At 34.9% G+C, this 17,130-nt stretch overlaps 1 protein-coding gene across 1 annotated transcript in view; it reads right to left on the bottom strand.

Moving 5' to 3' along the window:
* Window positions 1–17,130, bottom strand: part of vwc2l (von Willebrand factor C domain containing 2 like) — a 53,184-nt gene that overhangs the window by 21,619 nt on the left and 14,435 nt on the right. Inside the window, exon 3 of the mRNA XM_059343154.1 lies at window positions 12,636–12,731. Within this exon, the coding sequence (XP_059199137.1) occupies window positions 12,636–12,731 (96 nt within the window). The remainder of the gene's footprint in view (window positions 1–12,635; window positions 12,732–17,130) is intronic.

Here is a 17,130-nt window from a genome sequence, read left to right as displayed (position 1 = left end):
CCTATGTTCCCTGGGTCCTATGTTCCAGGGACCTATGTTCCCCGGGTCCTATGTTCCCCGGGACCTATGTTCCCCGGGTCCTATGTTCCCCGCGTCCTATGTTCCCCGGGACCTATGTTCCCTGGGACCTATGTTCCAGGCACCAATGTTCCCGGGACCTATGTTCCCCGCATCCTATGTTCCCTGGGTCCTATGTTCCCCGGGTCCTATGTTCCCTGGGTCCTATGTTCCCCGGCACCTATGTTCTCCGGGTCCTATGTTCCCCGTGTTTCCCAAAAAGGGTCCTGTGTTCCCCTGTAGCAATACATACCGGGGAGCATAGGACCCTTTTTCAGAAAAAGGGTCCTATGTTCCCCGGTTATGGTTGGGGTTAATAATAATTGCCTATTTGCCATAGACTTTGGCAGTAATGGTGGAAAAAGTAACAGACCGTTGAACAAAGGACCCTTTTTGGGAAAAGCGGGGAAAAAGGGTTCCCCTCTTTGTATGAGACTGGGGAACATAGGACCCGGGGAACATAGACACGCTCCCATTTTGGGATGGGTATCGAGAGGCCCACAATAACCTCCTGCTGAACTATACTTGGGGTTAAAGTGGGCTAGCCCAAAAAACACCCACAGATATAAAACAAGAATAGGCTATTTCAAACCCCCTTAGGCCAGATTATGCACTCAATTTTAATTACTTAATATATTGTTTTGTTCTTGCTTGAATTATTAAAAATGTGCAATCATTTTAAATGTATCATGTTTTTCATGTTAATTTTCAGCCTGAAAAGTAACTAAAGCTGTTAGCTAAATGGAGTGGAGTAAAAAGTAAAAAGTTGCATAAATGGAAAAACTAAGAACAAACTTAGAACGGTACTTGAGTAAATGTACCTAATTATGGATATTAGTCAATATCTAATTATCCAAAAGGTCCTGGACAACAGTGCTGCTCTCAGTATTTATGTAATGTTAAATCACTCTCACAAAGCTGGCATTTTCAAACTCCTAACAGTCCCCTTATCAGGCTTTTGCAGTGTGAATATGAGTAAAGACTAAAGTTATCCTCCTCATAGCACCCTATGGTCCCGCTGAGCCTCATTACCATCACAATATTACAGTTGCATGAAAGGCTCCATTATGGCAGAATGTCAACTGAGGCTGATGTCAATCAAATTGCATAACTGAGCCATATTAAACCTCTGAAGTCCAGGAGACTTTGGTTCAAATTTGTCAACTTCCTATGCATTCATTTCTGTCTGTTTATCATCTTTCAGTCTGTCCTTACATCACATGCATGGCTCCTTTTTCTCCACACAAACTTGGCTATCAGTCAGATTTTACATTTTATTTTAATTAACAAAGTATAAAGCTGCCAGGAACCCAACATACAAACAAAAGACACAGGTGTCTATGGAAATATACCATTTTTTTACCATTTATACACACAAAAACAGCAGAAATAATAAATAATAAAACTACAAAACAGTCTATTTGCACGTAAATTAAAAAAAGTAATAGTTTTCATTGTAGAAAGAAAATTCCCATTTTAAAAATGGTCTAGAAACATAAATGGCACACTGAAAGCTCGTATGATGTGCTTTCAACTGGCTCTCTCAGCTTGTCTACATATCATATATTAATAAAGTTATTACTGTAAATAAAACGTGTATTTTCAATAAATAGATGGACTCCAGAGGGTTAATGCTAATTAACTTGTTCTCTGCGAGCATTACAAATACTTAGTAATACTTGATAAAAGTGCTGATAAGCATCTGTATTAATAAGCAGTATCAGTATAGAGATCACATCAATAAAACACTAACAATAACTGTCCTAATTTCTTTGTGAAGAATGCACAAAGAGGAGTTTCTGCAGGAATAACATATAGGTCTTGATATTTATGTCTGGCCCATGCATTTAGAAACACTCTCTGAAGAGAAAGAGAACAAGAAACCCTAACACTGAATATAAACTGTATTGTGGCTCTCGTCCTTTATTACTGCCGATAAGATGGAAAAAAACTAAAACCAGAATGCAGCACACTCCTCACAGCCAGAAACAGAAAAAAAAGCTCATTTTTAAAAGCTGAAAGAGCTCAGTTGGTATAGAAATGAGAGGATGTGGAGGAGTCAGACAGAGCTGCATTGACGCGGATATTCAGCAGCCTGGAAACTGTTGAAATATATGAATAACCAGGTTTCTCATCTTACATCTTACATTTCATATCCAGAATATAATCAATACCTGCATACGAGTGTCTATGGAAACGTGACCTTCATAACAAAAGCAAGCTACAAACAGAATCAACACAAAATCATGGATGTAATTATGAAGTCTTCTGGGGATAAAAGGCAACAAGCTCACAACACAACATTCCTCTCTGAGACGGAGCTTTTGCTGAGCAGTATATGGTCCATTACACTGAAAAAAAAGAAAAGTTTCAAGGCAACAAACTTCGATAAAATTTTAAGTTGGACAATTAAACCAAATATTTTAAGTTTTGTTTTTGAGTTTGCTCAACTCTGAATTCTAATTTTTGTCAACTCATAACTGTAAATTGTACCAACTTATAATTTTACATTGTAATAACTTTTAATCCTTACTTCTGCTAACTTCTGCAATGTGCTGAAGTGGCACGATTGTAACACCGCTATGAAATGTCAGCTAATGTTGTGACCACAATTTTGAGTTAGCATTGATACGCTAATGGCTACTCTTGTAGCTGTAACAAGCAGCGCCACTAGCATCAGTTAGCCGCTAGCATCAGTTAGCAGCTAGTATCAGTTAGCCGTTAACATCAGTTAGCCGCTAGTATCAGTTAGCCGGTAGCATCAGTTAGCCGTTAACATCAGTTAGCCGCTAGTATCAGTTAGCCGGTAGCATCAGTTAGCCGCTAGCATCAGTTAGCCGTTAACATCAGTTAGCAGCTAGTATCAGTTAGCCGTTAACATCAGTTAGCCGCTAGTATCAGTTAGCTATTAACATCAGTTAGCCGCTAGCATCAGTTAGCCGTTAACATCAGTTAGCCGCTAGCTTTCGCTAATGAATTTCACCGCTTTCCTGCATTTCACAACAAAGAAATAAGAGTTATCAGAACTATTGTCCCTTGTTGTGAACCCCAACTTAAAGATTTAAGTAACAACAACTTACAAACTTGTTTTTGAGCAGACAACTGGCTTCCTTTGTTGTGCTAACTTACATTATTGCCCTAAATGTCAATAATTAATATTTCCAAGTTTTACCAACTTAAATCACTGTTTTAGGCCAGAAATACAACTTTTCTTTTTTTCCAGTGTGGGGATAAAAGGCAACAGGCTCACAACACAACATTCCTCTCTGAGACGGAGCTTTTTGCTGAGCAGTAGATGATCCATTACATGTTAGTTTGGAGTACCTAATTATGGGTAAAAGCACAGCACAATCGTGGATTCTCTGTGGGAGCGGGACAATTAGTTAAGTGGATGGTAAGGATCCAGCTTACACCAATTTTGATTAATATTTGATCAGCTGCCAAACATACAGCAAGGAAATTACTCTAAAACATAACAATGGGAACAATTAGACATAGTTTCAGTGGAGTCTGCATCTGGCACAGATACAGCTTCCCCCATAAGGCGTATTACCATCTTTAGAGGATAGAGGAGGAGACGATTAGACATCTTATAGTTGTCTTTAAAGTACACATTAGTGATGCATAACTAAATCTGCTAAAAACCTTTCATTTGTTTTTCACTGCATATGCATTGTCTGGAATAGTGGCTGCTGGTAAAGTGTAAGGATAAATTGGAATTAAACTCAACATAAGAATTTACATATATTATTCATGTGGTTTGAGGCCATGCAATCAATGTTTTTTGTAATGAATCTGAGCCAGAAACAACAAAACTAAGACTTGGATTTATTATTTGTGGCTCACATTCGTTTTTATTGTTGTCAAACTGGATATTTGACATACAGAAATGTTATATTTGGGTGCAAAACCTACATAAAGTACATTTGACTGCAATTTCCATCTAGAAATTAAAAAAATGCATAGACTCTTCATTTGTAAATACAATAATGTGCATATATTTCCATTCCTTAATTACATCTATAAAAGACTTGTACTGTAAGGTGTAATGTTAATGACAACTATTGGCAATTTGTAGAAGACTGTTGACCATCACTGTAAAAGTAGTGAATATTTATTACTTTATATTGAAGCATATTGCAATATTTCTGATTAATTTCCAAGACATACACTGTGAGGCAGCAGAATGCATGCAATGAAGAAGTACACTTCCTTTTCATCTTATGAAATCTTGGTTTACGTGAAGATACTTAAAAAAAAAACCCATATTGTATACATAATAAATATTGTAATGCTTGATGTTGTTTTGTGCAATATAAGTCACAAAATATTACTGTTTGGAGACAAATGTTGTCAGTGTCAGTTTGTTCCTGACAGTGGAGGAAGAAGTACTCAGATCTTCAGCTTTTGTAGCAATACCACCATGAAAAAAATGGTATTTTACGAGTAAAAGTCCTGCAAAATTCTAAAAATGGACCTATTATAGTCTGTTAATACATATTAGAGCATAATATGGTCATAAATGAAAGAAAAACACCATATTATGGGATATCCCCTCAAAAAAAGTCATACTATAGCATGTTGATTTTTGTCAAAAATGGTCAAATTTTAAAAATGCCTAAAAATGCTTAAAATGGGTAAATTATAATCTGTTGATACATATTAGAGCATAATATGGTCATAAATGACAGAAAAACAGGATGTAAAAAAATAACCCCCTCAAAAAAAGTCATACTATTGTATGTTGATTTTTGTCAGTTTTTGTCAATTTTTAAAAAAATGCTAAAAATGGATTTATTATACTCTGTTAATACATATTAGAGCATAATATGACCATAAATGAAAGAAAAACACCATATCATGGTATATCCCCTCAAAAAAACAGTCATACTATAGCATAGTATAGCATACTATGCCTAAAAATGCTAAAAAATTGATCTTTTATAGCCTGTTGATACATGTGGTAGTATAATTTGTTCAAATATAGCTCAAACCACTGAGATTCACTGTTGTGCTGAGCTGCATGTCAGTAAAAAGAAATGTCTGAAATGTGTAAGTGAGAGTAAAAAAAAATGCATATTCACACTTCTCCCCTAAAAAGAAGTATGCTGAAAACTTAATTTGAGAGAGAAAACTATTCAGTATACCTATATATAACACATTTCGGATTCCTTCAATGTATTCAGCTGCGTCTGCTGCTCTCAATGCATCCTTTTGTGTGAGGTCTAGCGTGAAGAGGATCAGTCATGCCTTCGCCCAGACTCACAAAAGAAAATGGAGCACCAGGACGGAACTTAGACGTGCCGCCAGATGTTCTGGTGAAGAAAAGTCTCCTGTTGTCCCGGTCTTATTGGCGGGTTTTTAGAGTGAATCGGCTGTCATGCTTTTTTATTCCCACTCTGAGACAAATGGAGACGGGGCAGGGAAGCAATGAATAGTCAAATAACCTTCAGCGGGGTAAATGGTAATGTAAAATACTTTGAGGCTGGACAACACGGTCACAGGAACCTCAGCCATGTGGTTAAAACCCTCTGGAGTCCAGAAAGCACCGGAGCAAGACTTCTTCATGACGTCACAATGTAAAAAACGAAGCAGCATGTTTCCCTGCTGTCAGCTGAACTCTAAAGTTTTGGCTTTTCCACGAGTTTCCATGTCCAATTTAATGCATCAACCTGCTTACTTTACTTTTTTTGCAGAGATTTTTATAATTTAGCTCTGTGCATTTAGCATTTGTAATGCAATCTTTTGTGTTTACTGTTTTTTTTTGTAATTTATTTGTGTTTTCATCCGTGTTTTTTGAAATTTATTTGTGCTTTTTGTGTTTTTTTATGTGTTTTTTGTAATTTTTGTGTTTTTTGTATTTTTATTATGTTTTTGGTGTGCTTTGATTATGTTTGTATGTGTTTTTTGTCATTTTGTGTGTGTTTTTGGTTTGTTTTTTTGTGTTTTATGTGTGTTTTTGTAATTTCTTTGTGCTTTTTGTGTTTTTTTTATGTGTTTTTTGTCATTTTTGTGTGTTTTTTGTATTTTTATTATGTTTTTGGTGTGTTTTGATTGTGTTTGTATGTGTTTTTTGTAATTTTGTGTGTGTCTTTGTGTGTTTTATGTGTTTTATGTGTGCTTTTTGTAATTTTTTTGTGTTTTTGTGTGTTTTTTTGTGTTCAAAATGAAAAAATAAGTGGTTTATACAGGCAGAATGAAAAGGAGTCAAAAACCAACAAAAGAGCCCCAACCTCCAAAGGGTTAAGTAAAGTGAATGCTTAGACTTATGAGGATTAATAGGAGTGACAGGAATGGGTTGACAGTCAAACTGCATGCTGCTGCTGGTGTTGTCCCAGTCAGAACAGTATTTCAGCTGTGGTCAGGGAATACAGAGAGAGAGAGGAGGAGTCGTGGACGAGGGCAGAGCGAAGCCAAAAAAACCCTCGATAATTGTGCAGGGGTACGAGGGAAGAAGGTTCAAACCAGATAAAAACTTGTTTGAAAATTATTTGTGGCCTAATTGTTTTCACTTATCAATTTCTGCTAATTAGGGCCCTTGTTGCCTCTGGCACATTGGATAGGAAAACCAATTTGAGCTTTCATTTTCACAGCTTTTATGTCTGTTTTGTCTCATAGGTGTCAGTGCTGAAAAGCAGAGTCACTAATTACTGTTTGTGTGTGTGTGTGTGTTTGTGTGTGTGTGTGTGTGTAGGCAGCTCAAGGTGTGTATGTGCTGTTTTAAATTCACTGCTGTGATTGTTTTTGCTTTTTATAAAATGACGGTACGCTGAGTTCTGCAAAGACTTTTGTTGTGTTACGAGAACAAATACAAGTCAACAGAAAAAGGCATTGTCCATAATTTGTATCTATTATAGTAGTCAGGCGGCTTAGAGGGGACACGCCGGACAAAAGCACCAATATACACCATATAAAATCTATGAGAAACGCTATATCTTCCAAGCTACTTAGAAGGTCAATCTTGGTGTCAAAATCTACATTTTCTGGGTCAAGGAATCATTTAAAGCTATTAAAAATACCACTAGATGATTATCATAAGGGGTCATAAACAGTGCATGTATTCTGAAAAATTGACAACATGCACTAAAGGTGCAAGTGGCTGTGGTGCTTATGCAGGAAGGCACACTGGAATTGCAAAGATCTTTGTGGTTTTAAATGTAATAAATGATAAAAGTGAAGCTAATAAAGTTTAAATGTATTCATGTTATCAATTTTTTTCAGAATACATGCACTGTATATGACCTATATTAATATATGTCAGACCGCTTAGGAACTAGGTTGGAAATTAAGTTAATACATGGCCAAAATTAACATATCTATTTGATCAAATAATCATCTAGTGGTATTTTCAAAAGCTTTAAATGATTCCTTGACTGCAAAAAAATGTATATTTTGACACTAAAATTGACCTTCTAAGTGTCTTGGAAGATATATTCGTTCTCATAGACTTTATATGTCTGCCATTTCCGATCCACAATCTTAATGAAGTGGCTCCTACCAAAAACTGAAACCTATGGTGATAGAGAGTATGTGGAAAAAATTAGGGGCTTTCTTCTAAAATCTGGTCCTAAGCTGCCTGACTTCAGGTACAGAATGGTAAAAGGCAACATGTCTTCCTCTGATAATGCATTTCAGCCCTATAGGTGTAACTATACTGCACTATACTGGACCTGTCTCATGGGGAGGGGAGAAATTAACTATTAAAGGGATAGTTTGTGTTTTTGAAGTGGGGCTGAATGAGGTTCTTAGTATTTTTCCTTTAAATCAGGACTAAAAACACTACTGTTTACTACAGCGTACTCTTAACTTTAACACTTATCTGCCCTTCTGCCCTTACTTTTTAACTACGCAATGTTCGACTTGTGCTTTTTATTATTTTATCTCTTTTCTTATCCTGCTGTATCTTATTTGATCTTATTTGTATTTTTATTTCTATTTCCCTGTTTTAATTGACTGTTTTTACTGTTTTCAATTATGCCTTGCTGTTTTTAATGTTTATGTAAAGCACTTTCAATTACCTTGTGTTGAAATGTGCTATACAAATAAACTAGCCTTGCCTTGAAAGTCAGTCTATTACCTGTAACAACCTGTAGATGGTTGTCAGCACGCCCCCAGCTTTGAGCAGCAGACAGGAGGGCGTGGAAGCTGAGCAGTGCACTGACACAAGCAAAACGTATTTAAGCCACCTAAAAAATGGCCGCCTTAAAAACCAAATCAATATCAGTTTAAGTGTGCGCTACATTTAGAATATTTTCACTGCTTTACCTCGCTGTCAGAGAGTCTGATTTAAGTTTAGGAAAGAGGAACTGAAGCAATTCTATGCTCTCATTAAACCAGATTTCAATGCCAAAAAAAAAACAATCTGCCCTTGCAGAGCATATGAGGTTGATTCCTTCCTTTGTTTGTGTGAATCTGAACCAAGGCTTTTAAACAATAAAGTCACACAATAACACAAGCAAACTGAATGATCCAAGCAGCAAAAGACAAGCAACACCAGTGTTCTGCAAGGTCAAATCACTGTTTTTTTTGTCAATGGAGTCTGGTTGCTTCAATTCTCCACAACTTATCCCTCTGAAGTCCAGGAGATTTTGGTTCAAATTTGTCAACTTTCTATGCATTCATTTCTGTCTGTTCAGCATCTTTCAGTCTGTCCTTACATCACATGCATGGCTCCTTTTTCTCCACACAAACTTGGCTATCAGTCAGATTTTTCATTTTATTTTAATTAACAAAGTATAAAGCTGCCAGGAACCCAAAATACAAACAAAAGACACAGGTTTCTATGGAGATGTAACATTTTCATTACCAGAAACAGCAGAAAATATAATAAATAATAAAACTACAAAACAGTCTATTTGCATGTAAATTAAAAATAGTAATAGTTTTCATTGTGGAAAGAAAATTCACATTTTAAAAATGGTCTAGAAACATAAATGTCACACTGTGAAAGCTCCTATGATTGAACTTTAACTGGCTTTCTCAGCTTGTCTACATATCATATATAAGGTTCTTACAGGTGCTTGAAACCCTTGAAAATGCTTGAATTTATTTAAGTGTTGTGTTTTCAAGGTTTGAAAAGTGCTTGAATTTTGGATGAAGTGCTTAAAATTGTATCTGCATTTCTTTAACAACAAAATCCTATAGAACAGAAAATAATTTTCAGTATGTAAATGTTTTTTTAATATATTTTATTGCTTGAAATATGCCTAGGTTGTTCTTTTTATTTAATTGTGTTGTTATTTCCCAGCTTGGGATAAATAAAGTCTATCTATCTATCTATCTATCTATCTATCTATCTATCTATCTATCTATCTATCTATCTATCTATCTATCTATCTATCTATCTATCTATCTATCTATCTATCTATCTATCTAAATATGTAATTTACCACAGCTGTAAGAAGCTGGAAAAACTTGAAAATGGACCTTGAAAGTGCTTGAAAAGTGCTTGAATTTGAGATTGGAAAAGGTGTACGAACTCTGGATATATAAATATAGTTATTACTGTAAATAAAACGTGTATTTTCAATAAATAGATGGACTCCTGAGGGTTAAAGATGGCTGACTACTAGCAAGGCACAGCTGCAAAATGATTATTAATGCAGTGCATATTTAAAATGATGTTGGTTAGTTAGGTGGCTCTATGTGTTTTGCTGCTTGTCCTGTCTGAAGCAGAACATGGAGAGTTTCTGTTCTGGTCCTTTTGCCTTTTTCTGCAATGACTGTAGTTAATTCACTGAATATTGATAAGTACCTCATTCAACCACACTTCAATGAATCCAAACTATCCCTTTGAGGCTTTAGCTGTGATATTACTTACAAATTAGTCAATTAAGATTACTTTCCCCTCAGTGAGGAATTATTACTGGTTAGGACCTGCTGTGTGTACCTTTGATATGGAAAATGTTGTCAAATATATTTAGTAAAAAATATTGAACTAGATATTATCCTCATTTTACCTGTTATATGTTATATTTGCAACCTGTATTCATATTTGCAATATTTAAAATTCTGTGTATTGAAATATCATTTTCAAGATCAGATTTTATGTTTCCTTTGTTTCTTTTGGGTTCAACATTTTTGATCAAGTAAGTCAAAATTTAAAGTTAATTATCAGGACATATAGGTGAGGTAACGTTGAAAAAACTGACACCAACCTGGCAAGGTGAAGATTTTTAACAGAATTTTTAACAGACATAGTAACCGAAGATATCAGAGGATTAGGAGTACAAATAAAAGTCACCAGAAAAAGGCATTGTCCATAATTTGTATCTATTATAGGTACAGAATGCTAATGTTTGAAACTCACAAAGTCAGAACTAATCTTAAGTACAGATATGTGTCAGTTTTGGGTGTAAAATTATAGAATGTACCAAATGATGAAATAAAGATGTGTAATTTTATGTTAGTTTTCAAGAAGACTTTTAAGTCTAAAATGATCAAGGCTTACAATGATATTTGATTGAATTTGATTTTTCAGTTTAAGCTATCATGTGTTTTGTAACAATGTGAATTATTCAGTTAATGTAATGTATATAATGTATACATGTAGAAAAAAGATAAACAAAAGCTACTCAATAAAATTGAGGCAACAGATTGCACGCAATATTATTAATTAAATCTAACTACGTTACAAGTTAAGTTCATAACAATTTAACAGGAAGTGACTGTCAATTAAAAGATTGTATTTTATGTGGTCAAAACAAGTTTATGAGAAAAAAATCTCAAATTAACGGTATGAAAAGTTACAAATTTGTGGAAAAAAAACCCTCAAATAAATGGTAAAAAAGTTGACGAGATTAAAGTGGCAAAGCTACGAGAAAAAAAAATTGCAGATTAATGAGATTAAGTGGTGAATAAAGTGTCAAAGTAGATTCTATCTCAAACATTTTTATATTAAAATTACTTAAACAACTGCCTCAAAACCAAGGACGCATTTATATTTAATACATTTTATCAAATATATTAAGTAAAATGAAATGACTACAGAATCATTTATTACAGTGTATTCCTTTTTCGGTTGCTGTCTGATGGATTATTTTGTAAAAACATGATTTTATTTAGTTGTCTTTGTTTTTTTGTAACCGAAATAAAGCATTCATTCAATTCATTCACTTCAATAAATCCAAACGATCCCTTTGAGGCTTTAGAAGTGATATTACTTACAAATTAGTCAATTAATTGACTTTCCCCTCAGTGAGGAATTATTATTATTATTATTATTATTATTATTATTATTATTACTGGTTGGGACCTGCTGTGTGTACCTTTGTTATGGAAAATGTTGGAGCCCCCCCTGAACAATAACTACTCAATAAAATTGAGGCAACAGATTGCACACAATATTATTAATTAAATCTAACTACGTTACAAGTTCAGTTAATAACAACTTAACAGGAAGTGCCTGTCAATTAAAAACAGACTAATTCTATTGTGTTGGATTCATTCAAATTAATGTGGTCAAAATAAGTAGATTCTATCTCAAACATTTTTATAGTAAAGTTATTTAAACAACTGCCTCAAAACCAAGGATGCCTTTATATTTAATACATTTTATCAAATATATTAAGTAAAATGAAATGACTACAGAATAATTTATTACACTGTGTTCCTTTTTCAGTTGCTGTCTGATGGATTCTTTTGTAAAAACATGATTTTATTTGGTTGTCTTTGTTTTTTTTGTAACCGAAATAAAGCATTCATTCAATTCATTCACTTCAATGAATCCAAACTATCCCTTTGAGGCTCTAGCAGTTATATTACTTACAAATTAGTCAATTAAGATGACTTTCCCCTCAGTGAGGAAATATTATTATTAGGGCTGTCAGCATTAACGCGTTAATTGAGATTAGATTAATGCAATCCATAACGCGTTAATTTTTTTAAATCGCATTTTAATCGCAAATCTTTTTGCTATTATTTATTTTTGAAGCAGAGTGACCTGATATATTGAATCTCTCAAAGTAAGCACTATGTTACTTTATTCCTCTTAATACTTGGAAGTTGTTTCCTGCCTCTAAGCCATGGTTTCATGACCACACTGTTGTAGCATTTTGCTTAAGCTTATTTTTGTATTTTTATTTTGAAATAGACAAGTGGTACTTTATTTGAAAAAACTGTATTAGAAGTAGACAGTGTATTAAGTTCGTCTACATGGCACTTTTTTTGAAAGAAAATACAAAAGGTCAAAAAGGAAATTCTTTCTTTGTGTTCATTTGATTCCCATTTAAGACACAATGGTAACAAATGATTTACATTGTGGGCTTAAAACTGCCTTTAAATGCGAAATAACAGAATTTTAAACATGTAATTCAAAACGCGATTAATCGCGATTAACTATGGAAACTCTGCGATTAATCGCGATTAAAAAATGAATCATTTGACAGCCCTAATTATTATATTATTACTGGTTGGGACCTGCTGTGTGTACCTTTGTTATGGAAAATGTTGGAGCCCCCCCTTCTCCTTTTTCAACTCTGCATCCCTTCCCCAGGGGGATCGCAGGAAGCACGGACGGGATTGTTCACATTTGAGTTCACATCCCAGCCCTAGCCTGACGATCTGGGATCTGAACTCACCCTATAGCTCCTGGTTCTTGATTGCAGCTGCGCTGGGGCCGTGCTGGGCGGACTGGTCCCTTCTCCATCTGATGGGGAACCCTGGAGGTGAAACACCTACTGAGGTTGAGTGGCACGACTCTCTCACAGGGCAACAGAACAAAAGAAGATACACCCACTGCTAGTAAATCTACGCCTTCAAAAACCTACAATGTATTGGGTTAAATATTGCCAGGAGTGGACTCTAAAGTGGATGAGATGTTACTGGGAAATCTACTTTAGACTTAATTGTCAGGTTGCTGATGCATGAGTTGTACCAGCATTAGATTCAACAAATGACAGGCTGACGTTGCACTGCAGTCAGCCGCTTTGTGTTCAATGAAAGCCCAGGACCACTTGCATGAAAATGCATACTCTACTTCAGGGATGGGCAACTTAAATGCTGCAGGGGGCCACAATTTTTCATGTTCACTACCACAGGGCCACATATAGGACCGTGCACATAACCAGATATGATGAAACTGCAATTTTAACCCTATAAAGCCTGAACCATGAAATAATTGCCAGAAAATTCAATTTTTGTAAAAACTGAGTGCTTATTAACCTGCTGACGAATTTTAAGAAATAAATAAATTGCATATATGAATTCTAATTTGTATCATATTTGATACATCAGGTCTTTTTGTGCATTTTGTTGCTCACAGTTTGTTTTTCTCGAACTAACAAAAACATATAAACCCTAACATTTTTAACCTATTAAGACTTTGACTTTTCCTTTTTCCTCAACCATACAAAATACATATTTTTTCCATATAACACAACATCATACATCTGCAGATATGACGTTTTTTAATGCAGCAATGACTGATCCATTCGTGGAACCTGCATATCATTTTTGCTACATCTGGTATTTTTGTGCAATTTGTTGCTCAGTTTGTGTATCTTCAATACATGTATACATCAGGTTTTTGATGATGTAGAGGTCTCAAAAATAACTGTATCTAATATGATACACTTGGCTTTATAGGGTTAAATATGTTTACAGTGCAGTATGGCTGGGCGATATGGCCCTAAAAGAATATCACGATATTGCAGGCTATTTTTGCGATAACGATATTCTTGAAGATATTAGGAAATACCTAAAAAGATATAGAAAATATGATATATTTTTTTGTAGTCTTTATAAATAATTAAAAATCTAAAATGTAGTGTGAAGTGCAAATCTCAACATTTGCCAAATACAAAAAAAAAAATACTCTTGACTCTTGAGTATGAGCAAATAATAAAAATAACCATTTAGGGGTTCCGGGGGCATATTTTAATGACATTTTATAAAGGAGAATAAGTATGTTTTATTTAAGGCATCTTATTTTGACAGTCTTCTTGTAAGTTCTGTGGTGGATTCTCTTAACACACTGTGCTCTTATTTTGAAAGCTGCATGTGTTTAGCGATAGTGAGAAAGTAGCTTTTTGTGATTAAAACAACTTTAACCACTACATCAAGAAGTAGGAATGTTGCCAATATCGTGATATGCATTTTTTTTAACCATAAAAAAAATATACCGATATTATCGTGGACGATACGATATGGCACACCCCTACAGTGCAGTAACTTAACATATTTCATGCTCAAATGCATGTTTAACAGTATAAATAGGAATACAAAAGGTTTGAAGCAGATAAAAAATTACCACTTACTGTGATTTCTTTTTTTTTCAGTGCAAGAACAGCAGACCAACATTAATAGCAAGAAGTAATTTTGTGCATTTTTACACTGCACTTTTAAGATTTCATGCTCAAATGCATGTAGTTGTACTGAGGGCCACTTCAAGTCAGGGTGCGGGCCGTATGCGGCCCCCCGGCCTCCAGTTGCCCATCCCTGCTCTACTTACACAGGACTACTTACAATGACTGACCTATACTGCTCTACAAAACCTAACTGCAGTAACTACGCAAAGTATAAAACTGAGAAAAACTGCTTTAAAGTTTTTTAATGCTTTTTAACTGGCCAGCCAAATGGATTATAGTTAGGTAAGTGATATGACACTTATTTCTACATGTATTGATAATGTGTGATGGCTGTATTTGTATTTAATTGTATTTAATTGTTTACGATAACTGTGTTTAAATGTTGTAACTTGTCACTTTCTTGGCCAGGGTTTTTTTAATCTCAACGAGACTTTTAACCTGGTTAAATAAAGGATACATATATATATATATAAATAACTAATTAATGTTGAATATGTGTTCCCTAATCTAAAGTGTTACCGTTTTTTTTTCCTCTTCTCTGTGGTGCTATTTATTAATCTAGATTTTTGTGTGAGTTTCAGAGTGTTGGATCCTTCTCTTGAATATAATGGAACTTAATGGCACTTGGCTTGCGATGCTCAAAGCACCAAAAAATACATCAGAAAACCTCAACAACAAAGCCTCTTCCTAACACGACAGGTAAGAGGAAAAATATGTATTTTTTTGATTTTGGTGTGAACTGTCCCTTTAATCACCCGAGCCTCCCCGAGGCTCTACGCTGCAAAAACTATGTGTCTAAAAACCAGATAAAACACTAAATCTGAGGGAAATGATCTTGCTGCATGGACAGATAATTTCACTTGACAAGATTTCTTAAATTGAGATTACTAAATCTAGAAATAAGCATGTTGAACGCTCAAAATAAGAAATTAACTCTTAAAACAAGATAAATTAAAGCTGCAAGCAGCGATGAACTGGCCCGAGCAGAGTGAACTGATGATTATTTGTTTCTTACCAAGATAAAAAAAACAAAAACTTTAGTTTTAGAAGTGTTAGATAATTTATCTTGTTTTAAGAGTTATTTCTTATTTAGACACCCCTTTTCTGCAGTGTACAATGACCACATCTCTCCTGTTGTTATTCTGAGATGCTGTGTCTCTGTATTTTCTCTCCATTATCTGCTAGTGAATATAAATGCAAACGTCTGCACAATGTAGCAGGAGCTCCGCAAAGGAAATGCCAATGAGGCCCACACCAAAGGTTAACCTGTCGGCATCTCTAAACAGGGGTCCGTAGACCAGATACTGACGACCTTTGATTTCCTTGAACACTGCAGGGTTTCCGAAGCTTTCATGTTCCTCGTGAAGAGAGCCAACCTTCACACAGGATGAGGACTAAGACATTAGAGCAGGGGTCTCAAACTCAAATTACCTTGGGGGCCGCTGGAGGCAGTAGCAAAACGACCAAAAAAAGACAGAAAATGACCAAAAAAAGACACAAAATGACAGAAAAAAAACCTAAATTACATAAAAAAGACACAAAATGACCAAAAAAACGCACACAATTACTAAAAAATTACTAAAAAATTACTAAAAAATGACACAAAATGACCAAATAAGACACAAAATGACAAAAAAGAGACACAAAATAACTGAAAAAAAACACAAAATGACAGAAAAAAATTGAATTACTTAAAAAAGAAACAAAATGACCAAAAAATGCACAAAATTACAAAAAAACCACAACAAAATGACCAAAAAATGACCAAAAAAGGTACAAAATTACAAAAAAAGACACAAAATGACTGAAAAAAACACTAAATTACTTTAAAAAGACACAAAATTACAAAAAAGACAGAATAAAATTACTTAAAAAATACATAAAATTACCAAAAAAAGAGACACAGAATTACCAAAAAAGACACACAATTATTAAAAAAGACACAAAATTATTTAAAAAAGACACAAAATTACAAAAAATGCACAAAGTGACCAAAAATACACCGAATTACCAAAAAAGACACAAAATAATTTAAAAAAGACACAAAACTACAAAAAAAGACACAAAATTACCAAAAAAAGTAATTAAATGGACCTTCCACACACAAAACAGTAAATTACCATTCATATAAAACTCACATTAAACTTTCATATCAAGGTGGGGGCCACAAAATACCACCACGAGGGCCACAATTGGCCCCGCGGGCCGCGAGTTTGAGACCCCTGCATTAGAGTCACTTGTGTGGTCTTAGAGAGGAGAGTCGAATCCTCACACATTTCCTCTCTCCTTATCTGTGATGTAACTTCCACTGAGATCGTCAATAAGAACAAATTAATTGTTTTTTTCACCCTCTAGAACAGAGACGTGTCCTTGGCTCTCGGGGCCCTCGAGTCGAGGTTGAGCTGCTCTATTGATGGACTTGATCTCACATCAAACTGCCAGGCTTATGCACTCACAGCGGCTCGGACTAAATCTGTGGGCATGCATCCCGATGCAGGACTGAGCCTGATGCCGTCTGACGTGCAAACACACCAATCAGTACAGATTAAGTGCATAGGTTTTAAAACGGGCCGATCCCACACACACTGGTTATTAACAGCACCACTGTGCCACTGTCATGCTGATGTGACAACACAATGTAGAGCCACAAATAGCTATTGCTTTCATTTTAAATGATGTGATTAATTGTTGGTTAAGAAGCAAATAATCAAATATAAAAATAGGGAAAATTCCCCATCACAATTTTTTTTTCAATAAATTGCTTTTT

Source organism: Centropristis striata, chromosome 10 (assembly GCF_030273125.1).
Source record: "Centropristis striata isolate RG_2023a ecotype Rhode Island chromosome 10, C.striata_1.0, whole genome shotgun sequence".
NCBI classification, from domain to species: domain Eukaryota; kingdom Metazoa; phylum Chordata; class Actinopteri; order Perciformes; family Serranidae; genus Centropristis; species Centropristis striata.
The sequence above is the reverse complement of the archived record's forward strand: the minus strand, read 5'-3'. Positions and strand labels throughout refer to the sequence as shown.